The 9323-nt window shown below is 54.5% G+C and overlaps 1 protein-coding gene across 1 annotated transcript in view; it reads right to left on the bottom strand.

The window, feature by feature from the left end:
• ANAPC2 (anaphase promoting complex subunit 2) overlaps nucleotides 1-8587 on the bottom strand; it is a 41916-nt gene extending 33329 nt beyond the window's left edge. The window contains exons 1-3 of the mRNA XM_076056157.1: nucleotides 8342-8587; nucleotides 5789-5920; nucleotides 2458-2677 (exon numbers count right to left, since the gene is read on the bottom strand). Of these exons, the coding sequence (XP_075912272.1) occupies nucleotides 2458-2677; nucleotides 5789-5920; nucleotides 8342-8410 (421 nt within the window). The 5' untranslated portion in view covers nucleotides 8411-8587. The remainder of the gene's footprint in view (nucleotides 1-2457; nucleotides 2678-5788; nucleotides 5921-8341) is intronic.
• Nucleotides 8588-9323: the final 736 nt, after the last annotated feature.

The raw sequence follows: 9323 nt of genomic DNA, 5'->3' as shown, positions 1-9323 counted from the left end.
TCCCTCCACTCACACTCACTCACTCACACTCACACTCACTCACACTCACTCTCACTCACTCACACTCCCTCGCTCTCACTCACACTCACTCACACTCCCTCCCGCTGCACACACACACACAGGGCGCCCAGGTAGCCTCCAGCGCAGTCGGGGCAAGTGTCACTCACACTCACTCACACTCACACTCACTCACTCGCTCACACTCACACTCCCTCCACTCTCACTCCCTCGCTCTCACTCACACTCACTCACACTCACTCACACTCACTCCCTCACACTCACTCACACTCACTCTCACTCACTCTCACTCCCACTCACTCACACTCCCTCCACTCACACTCACTCTCACTCCCTCGCTCGCTCTCACTCACACTCCCTCTCACTCCCTCCCGCTGCACACACACACACAGGGCGCCCAGGTAGCCTACAGCGCAGTCGGGGCAAGTGTCACTCACACTCCCTCTCACTCCCTCGCTCTCACTCACACTCACTCACTCACTCACACTCCCTCGCTCACACTCACTCACACTCACTCACACTCCCTCCCGCTGCACACGCACACACAGGGCGCCCAGGTAGCCTCCAGCGCAGTCGGGGCAAGTGTCACTCTCACTCCCTCGCTCTCACTCACTCACACTCACACTCATTCACTCACACTCCCTCTCACTCCCTCGCTCTCACTCACACTCACTCCCTCGCTCTCACTCACTCACACTCCCTCGCTCGCTCTCACTCACACTCACTCCCTCACACTCCCTCACACTCCCTCGCTCTCTCTCACACTCACTCACACTCACTCACTCACACTCCCTCACACTCACTCACACTCCCTCCCGCTGCACACGCACACACAGGGCGCCCAGGTAGCCTCCAGCGCACTGTCGGGGCAAGTGTCACTCACACTCCCTCACACTCACTCACACTCACACTCATTCACTCACACTCATTCACTCACACTCCCTCTCACTCCCTCTCACTCCCTCTGACTCCCTCGCTCTCACTCACACTCACTCACACTCACTCACTCACTCTCACTCCCTCGCTCACTCACACTCACTCCCTCACACTCACTCACACTCCCTCCACTCACACTCCCTCACACTCACTCACACTCACTCACTCACACTCACTCACACTCACTCACACTCCCTCCCGCTGCACACGCACACACAGGGCGCCCAGGTAGCCTCCAGCGCACTGTCGGGGCAAGTGTCACTCTCACTCACTCTCACTCACTCACTCACACTCACTCTCACTCCCTCGCTCTCACTCACACTCACTCACACTCCCTCACACTCCCTCACACTCCCTCCACTCACACTCCCTCACACTCACTCACACTCACACTCCCTCACACTCCCTCCACTCACACTCCCTCACACTCACTCACACTCGCTCACACTCCCTCACACTCACTCACACTCACACTCACTCACACTCCCTCCCGCTGCACACGCACACAAAGGGCGCCCAGGTAGCCTCCAGCGCACTGTCGGGGCAAGTGCCGGCGGCACTCCCTCGTACTCCCTCGCTCTCACTCACACTCACACCCACACTCCCTCTCACTCCCTCACACTCCCTCCCTCACACTCCCTCCCCTCACACTCCCTCCCCTCACACTCCCTCCCCTCACACTCCCTCCCCTCACACTCCCTCCCCTCACACTCCCTCACGCTCCCTCACACTCCCTCACACTCCCTCACGCTCCCTCCCCTCGCACTCCCTCACGCTCCCTCCCCTCGCACTCCCTCACACTCCCTCCCCTCGCACTCCCTCCCACTCCCTCACACTCCCTCACACTCCCTCCCCTCACACTCCCTCCCCTCACACTCCCTCCCCTCGCACTCCCTCACACTCCCTCACACTCCCTCCCCTCATGCTCCCTCACACTCCCTCACACTCCCTCACACTCCCTCACACTCCCTCACACTCCCTCCCCTCACGCTCTCTCACACTCCCTCGCACTCCCTCACCGTGAGGCTCTGGGCTGAGACCCCACACTCCCTCCCCTCACACTCCCTCACACTCCCTCACACTCCCTCACACTCCCTCCCTCACACTCCCTCCCCTCACACTCCCTCACTCACACTCCCTCACTCACACTCCCTCACTCACACTCCCTCACTCACACTCCCTCCCTCACACTCCCTCCCCTCACACTCCCTCCCTCACACTCCCTCCCCTCACACTCCCTCACTCACACTCCCTCACTCACACTCCCTCACTCACACTCCCTCACTCACACTCCCTCCCCTCACACTCCCTCCCCTCACACTCCCTCCCCTCACACTCCCTCCCCTCACACTCCCTCCCCTCACACTCCCTCACACTCCCTCACACTCCCTCACACTCCCTCACGCTCCCTCACACTCCCTCACACTCCCTCACACTCCCTCCCCTCACACTCCCTCCCTCACACTCTCTCACACTCCCTCGCACTCCCTCGCACTCCCTCACCGTGAGGCTCTGGGCTGAGACCCCACTGCTGCAGGAGCCGCTGCCCGTGCAGGAACGGCTCCAGCGCCGCCTGCAGGTGCAGCAGCGCCGCCAGGAACAGCTCTCCTCCTCCACCCTCACGCTCCACCGCTCCACCCTCACGCTCCACCGCTCCACCCTCACGCTCCACCGCTCCACCCTCCTCGCCCAGACGGCGCCACAGCCCCGGCACCACTCGCTCCTACGGCCACGCACGCACCCCGTGGTAGCGGTAGCGGCACGGGCAGTGGTAGTAGTAGTGGTAGCAGTAGTAGTAGTGGCAGTGGTAGTAGTAGTGGTAGTAGCACGGGCAGTGGTAGTAGTAGTAGTAGTGGTAGCAGTAGTGGTAGTGGTAGTAGTAGTGGTAGTGGTAGCAGTAGTGGTAGCGGTAGTAGTAGTGGTAGTAGTAGTGGTAGCGGTAGTAGTAGTGGTAGTAGTAGCGGTAGCAGTAGTATTAGTAGCAGTGGTAGTAGTAGTGGTAGCGGTAGCAGTAGTAGTAGTGGCAGTGGTAGTAGTAGTGGTAGTGGTAGCAGTAGTGGTAGCGGTAGTAGTAGTGGTAGCAGTAGTAGTAGTGGCAGTGGTAGTAGTAGTGGTAGCAGTAGTAGTAGTGGTAGCGGTAGTAGCACGGGCAGTGGTAGTAGTAGTGGTAGTAGTAGTGGTAGTAGTAGTGGTAGCGGTAGTGGCAGTGGTAGTAGTAGTGGTAGCGGTAGTAGTAGTGGCAGTGGTAGTAGTAGTGGTAGCGGTAGTAGTAGTGGCAGTGGTAGTAGTAGTGGTAGCGGTAGCGGCACGGGCAGTGGTAGTAGTAGTGGTAGCGGTAGTAGTGGCAGTGGTAGTAGTAGTGGTAGTAGTAGTAGTAGTGGCAGTGGTAGTAGTAGTGGTAGCAGTAGTAGTCGTGGTAGCGGTAGTAGTAGTGGTAGCGGCACGGGCAGTGGTAGTAGTAGTGGTAGCAGTAGTAGTAGTGGCAGTGGTAGTAGTAGTGGTAGCGGTAGTAGTAGTGGCAGTGGTAGTAGTAGTGGTAGCAGTAGTAGTAGTGGTAGCAGTAGTAGTAGTGGCAGTGGTAGTAGTAGTGGTAGCAGTAGTAGTAGTGGCAGCCGTAGTAGTAGTGGTAGCGGTAGCGGCACGGGCAGTGGTAGTAGTAGTGATAGCAGTAGTAGTAGTGGCAGTGGTAGTAGTAGTGGTAGCAGTAGCGGTACGGGCAGCAGTATTAGTAGTGGCAGTGGTAGTAGTAGTGGTAGCAGTAGCAGCACGGGCAGTGGTAGTAGTAGTGGTAGCAGTAGTGGTAGTAGTAGTGGTAGTAGTAGTGGTAGCAGTAGTGGTACGGGCAGTGGTAGTAGTAGTGGTAGCAGTAGTGGTAGTAGTAGTGGTAGCAGTAGCAGCACGGGCAGTGGTAGTAGTAGTGGTAGCAGTAGTGGTAGTAGTAGTGGTAGCAGTAGTGGTACGGGCAGCAGTAGTAGTGGTAGCAGTAGCGGTACGGGCAGCAGTAGTAGTAGTGGTAGCAGTAGCGGTACGGGCAGCAGTAGTAGTGGTAGCGGTAGCAGCACGGGTAGCGGTAGTAGTAGCGGTACGGGCAGCAGTAGCGGAACGGGCAGAGGTAGCAGTAGCGGTACGGGCAGCAGTAGTAGTGGTAGTGGTAGCAGTAGCGGTACGGGCAGTAGTAGTAGTGGTAGTGGTAGCAGCACGGGTAGCGGTAGTAGTAGTGGTAGCGGTACGGGCAGCAGTAGTAGTGGTAGTGGTAGCAGTAGCGGTACGGGCAGTAGTAGTAGTGGTAGTGGTAGCAGCACGGGTAGCGGTAGTAGTAGTGGTAGCGGTACGGGCAGCAGTAGTAGTAGCGGTAGCAGTAGCGGCACGGGTAGCAGTAGCAGCACGGGCAGTGGTAGTAGTAGCGGAGCAGTAGCAGTATGGGCAGCAGTAGCGGAACGGGCGGTAGTAGCGGTAGCAGCACGGGCAGTAGAAGCAGCATGGGCAGCAGTAGCAGCACGGGCAGTAGAAGCAGCATGGGCAGTGGTAGTAGTAGTGGTAGCAGTAGCGGTACGGGCAGTGGTAGTAGTAGTGGTAGCAGTAGCAGCATGGGCAGTGGTAGTAGTAGTGGTAGCAGTAGCGGTACGGGCAGTGGTAGTAGTAGTGGTAGCAGTAGCAGCATGGGCAGTGGTAGTAGTAGTGGTAGCAGTAGCGGTACGGGCAGTGGTAGTAGTAGTGGTAGCAGTAGCAGCATGGGCAGTGGTAGTAGTAGTGGTAGCAGTAGCGGTACGGGCAGCAGTAGTAGTAGTGGTAGCAGTAGCGGTACGGGCAGCAGTAGTAGTGGTAGCGGTAGCAGTAGCGGTACGGGCAGCAGTAGTAGTGGTAGTGGTAGCAGTAGCAGCACGGGCAGTGGTAGTAGTAGTGGTAGCAGTAGCGGTACGGGCAGCAGTAGTAGTGGTAGTAGTAGCAGTAGCAGCACGGGCAGTAGCAGCAGCATGGGCAGCAGTAGCAGCACGGGCAGTGGTAGTAGTAGCAGTAGCAGCACGGGCAGTAGCAGCAGCATGGGCAGCAGTAAGCGGAACGGCGCACAATTGGAACGGTTTGTAAAATGTAACACAATAACGCAGTGCATTTAAATGCCCATACGGTCAGTGTTATACAACGCGTTATGGTTCAACAGCAAAGGGAAGCATAGTTCAACTCGCAGATAACAAATATTGTACATTTGAACCTACTGGGGGTGGGCACACCGGATGGTGCGAGGTTCATTAAAAAATAAAAATAAAAGATTTTTCGCAATCATTATTTATTTTCCACACCGAGTCGCAAACCCGATCAGAAAATCTTGCGGGGTGGCGGTGGTGCATCAAATTCGGTTCTCGTGATGCGGAAGCGGTCGGAAAACGAGCGTTTACACGAGCGGCCGAGCACGAATCTTCACAGTCTGTTGCCGTACAGCGGCGACCCAGCCAGCCGACGACGACTGGCCGGCTCCGTGTTCCAAAGGCGACGTTTATACGAGCGACCGGCTGAACACGAAGCTTGGGCCCTCATCTTTACCTCGTGGGTCTACAGCGGCAGCCGCTCAGTCAGCGGCAACAGCCGGTCCTCGTCAGCTGCGTCCGCAGCTGACGAGGACCGGCGGCGACACGCCGGGGCGGTGCGCCACCACCACCACCACCGCGTCCGTTTGCGCGCCTGCCGAACCAAACGGTTCCCCGCGGGTTCGGTTCGCAGGCGCGAGCGGCGGACGCTTTAATAAAAAAACACACAAACGTCTTCACGGAGGACTCGTCCGTAAGTCGGGGCGGCGGGGGGGGGGGCCTTCGTTAAAGTCGGGGACCGGCGGCTGCACCTGCAGGTGCTTCTGCAGCAGCTCCAGGAAGCAGGGCACCAGCAGCGACTCCACGCCGCTCGCTCGCAGCGCCGCCAGCGCCGCCTCCAGCTCGACGGGCGGGGAGCGCGGGTCAACAACCCCCGGCAGCAGCTACGATGGGGAGGGGCGCGTGACGTCACAAAGAGCGGGGTGGGGGTGACGTCACAAAGAGCGGGTGTGGGGGTGACGTCACAAAGAGCATGCTTCGTGCGGCGGCGGCGGCAGCGACGCGGCAAAGATCCCCTGCGTACTCTTTGGTTCTATTGGGTAAGGTCACTCCAGCGCTGTCCTCCAGACAGTCTCGTCCCTTCGCCTGATGAAGGCCGCTTGTGTTGTGGCCTGAAACGTCGCGATTCTTTGTTATTTTATTTTCACCTACGTGACTCTACCCAATAGAACCAAAGAGTATGGATCCTAGCAGTCACGAAAGCTCTAAATCTAGAATCCCCTGCGTAGCTCACGCAGGCTGCAGGGGAAAGTGCTGTTGGCGGAGAGCGGCGAGTTATCCACTGAGTATGTACGCACGGAGCGGGCAGGGGGGTTTAACCCAAACGCGTTCCCTTGCGTATGGGGGGGGGGGGGGGGGGGGTCTACTAACAATGTACGCATTGGAAACGAGGGGGGGGGGGTGAAGCCTCGATAATAATAATAATGCAGCCGGCGGTGGACTGTTTGCTTAAACACATTCATATTAGTAATCCTTGATCGTTTCTGCGTGGATTAAATATCGGCCGTTCTATGGAGGGGGTGGGGGGTGCATCAAGCGAACCTACACGGGGGGGGGGGGGTGGGTGGTGTAATAAGTCCGCGTGCCTACAGGGAGAGCGGGCGAGGGGTGAAGCTTTGACAGATATTTGCGATGGATGGCCCCACTAAGGTTGGTCTGGCTAGAGGTCTGGCTCGAGGCACCACAAGCGGTGAGGCCCAACGCTCTTTGCCAGCACCTATGAAGGCCCACATGTGGCACCTCTGAACAAGTGCGGTGGCTAGGAGATGTTAACTACCTCGCCTGGTGTACAGGAGGTCGTGGGTTCGGTTCCGACCCTGACGCCTGCTGCTGTGTATTTGGAGTTTGTGTCCCTCTCATCATCACGGTGGCTAGGAGATGTTAACTACCTCGCCTGGTGTACAGGAGGTCGTGGGTTTGATCCCGACCCTGACGATGCCTGCTGCTGTATATTGGGAGTTTGCGTGTCTCTCTCTCTCATCATCATCACGGTGGCTACGAGATGTTAACTACCTCGCCTGGTATACAGGAGGTTGTGGGTCCGATTCCGACCCTAACACCTGTTGCTGTATATTTAGAGTTTGCGTGTCTCTCTCATCATCATCACGGTGGCTACGAGATGTTAACTACCTCGCCTGGTGTGCAGGAGGTCGTGGGTTCGATTCTGACCCTAACACCTGTTGCTGTATATTCGGAGTTTGCGTAAAAGTAGCAGCATTATTGTACAGTAGCAGCAGTAACAGTAGCAGCATTAGTGTACAGTAGCAGCAGTATTAGTAGCAGTAACAGTAGCATGACTGTACAGTAGCAGCAGTATTAGTAGCAGTAACAGTAGCATTACTATACAGTAGTAGCAGTATTAGTAGCAGTAACAGTAGCATTACTATACAGTAGTAGCAGTATTAGTAGCAGTAACAGTAGCATTACTATACAGTAGTAGCAGTAACAGTAGCAGCATTACTGTACAGTAGCAGCAGTATTAGTAGCAATAACAGTAGCAGCAGTAGCATTACTGTACAGTAGTAGCAGTATTAGTAGCAGTAACAGTAGCAGCAGCAGTATTAGTAGCAGTAAGAGTAGCATTACTGTACAGTAGTAGCAGCAGTATTAGTAGCAGTAACAGTAGTAGCAGTATTAGTAGCAGTAACAGTAGCAGCAGTAGCACTACTGTACAGTAGTAGCAGTAACAGTAGCATTACTGTACAGTAGTAGCAGTAACAGCAGTAGCATTACTGTACAGTAGCAGCAGTATTAGTAGCAGTAAGAGTAGCAATACTGTACAGTAGTAGCAGTATTAGTAGCAGTAACAGTAGCAGTATTAGTAGCAGTAACAGTAGCAGAAGTAGCACTACTGTACAGTAGCAGCAGCAGTATTAGTAGCAGTAAGAGTAGCATTACTATACAGTAGCAGCAGCATTAGTATCAGTAACAGTAGCATTACTATACAGTAGCAGCAGTATTAGTAGCAGTAACAGCAGTAGCATGACTGTACAGTAGTAGCAGTAACAGTAGCATGACTGTACAGTAGTAGTAGCAGTAACAGTAGCATTACTGTACAGTAGTAGCAGCAGTATTAGTAACAGCATTACTGTACAGTAGTCGCAGCAGTAACAGCAGTAGTACGAGTAGCAGTACTGTACAGTAGTAGTAGCAGTAGTAGCAGTACTGTACAGCAGTAGTACCAGTAGACGGAGCACAACACAATCAGTGGGTTGCCACAATTTGGTACCGGTTGTATCGACCCCGAGAGCAACTGACGATGCTGATGGTGATCCCGCCCGCACGCACGCAAGCCCCGGGCTCACCGCTTCACGTGGCACCAGGGTGGTGAGGACGGAGCTCCAAGCCGCGCTCACCACGCCGGTGGAGTCCATGGTGGGGAGGGGAGACGGGGAGACACGCGGGGAGACACACAGGGAGGGGAGAAACACAGAGACAAGCCGGGAGAGAGAGACACAGAGACACAGAGAGTCGCGGCCTCCTCCTCGACTGGGAAGCCGCGAGGGCGGGAAATTCACACGCGGAAACCACGTGTAGGTCGCGCGGCCAATCACAGGCCACACCGCCGCCCCCGCCGCGGCGTCACGTTCACGCGAGCGGCCAATCGGGGGAGGCGTGACGTCACCCGGCGAGTGTAAACAGCTGAGACAGGGGCGCAGGCCCAGCAAGTGCCGGCTGATATTAATATTACTGTACACTATTACTGTACACTATCACTGTACACTATCACTGTACACTATTGCTGTACACTATCGCTGTACACTATTACTGTACACTATTACTATACATTACTGTACACGCTTACTGTACACTGTTACTATACACTATTACTGTACAGTGTACACTATTACTATACACTGTTTCTGTACACTATTACTGTACATTATTACTGTACACTATTATACACTTTTACTATACACTTACTATACATACTATTATAACTATTATAATTGTAACTATTATAATTATAACTATTATAATTATAACTATTATAACACATGATTACACTATTATGATTACACTATATTATAACACATTATTACTACACACTTATTATAACACACTATTATTACACCATTATTACCCTATTATTATTACACACTTTTATGTAACTTGCCCTGCTGCCTGTTTATTATATTTCCAAATCTTTGACGCTTATTCTCTTCGGATCTATGAAGCCACTAACGAGCTAAAATGTTGTAAACACACGCTCGTCATTGTATTCTGCGTGGCAATTCAAGATTTCATACTGGTAAGGAACCTCCTGGTTACACCAGCCCACAGAGG

Source organism: Petromyzon marinus, chromosome 74 (assembly GCF_048934315.1).
Source record: "Petromyzon marinus isolate PM22_M1 ecotype Great Lakes invasive population chromosome 74, UKy_Petmar_22M1.pri1.0, whole genome shotgun sequence".
Taxonomy (NCBI): domain Eukaryota; kingdom Metazoa; phylum Chordata; class Hyperoartia; order Petromyzontiformes; family Petromyzontidae; genus Petromyzon; species Petromyzon marinus.
The sequence above is the reverse complement of the archived record's forward strand: the minus strand, read 5'-3'. Positions and strand labels throughout refer to the sequence as shown.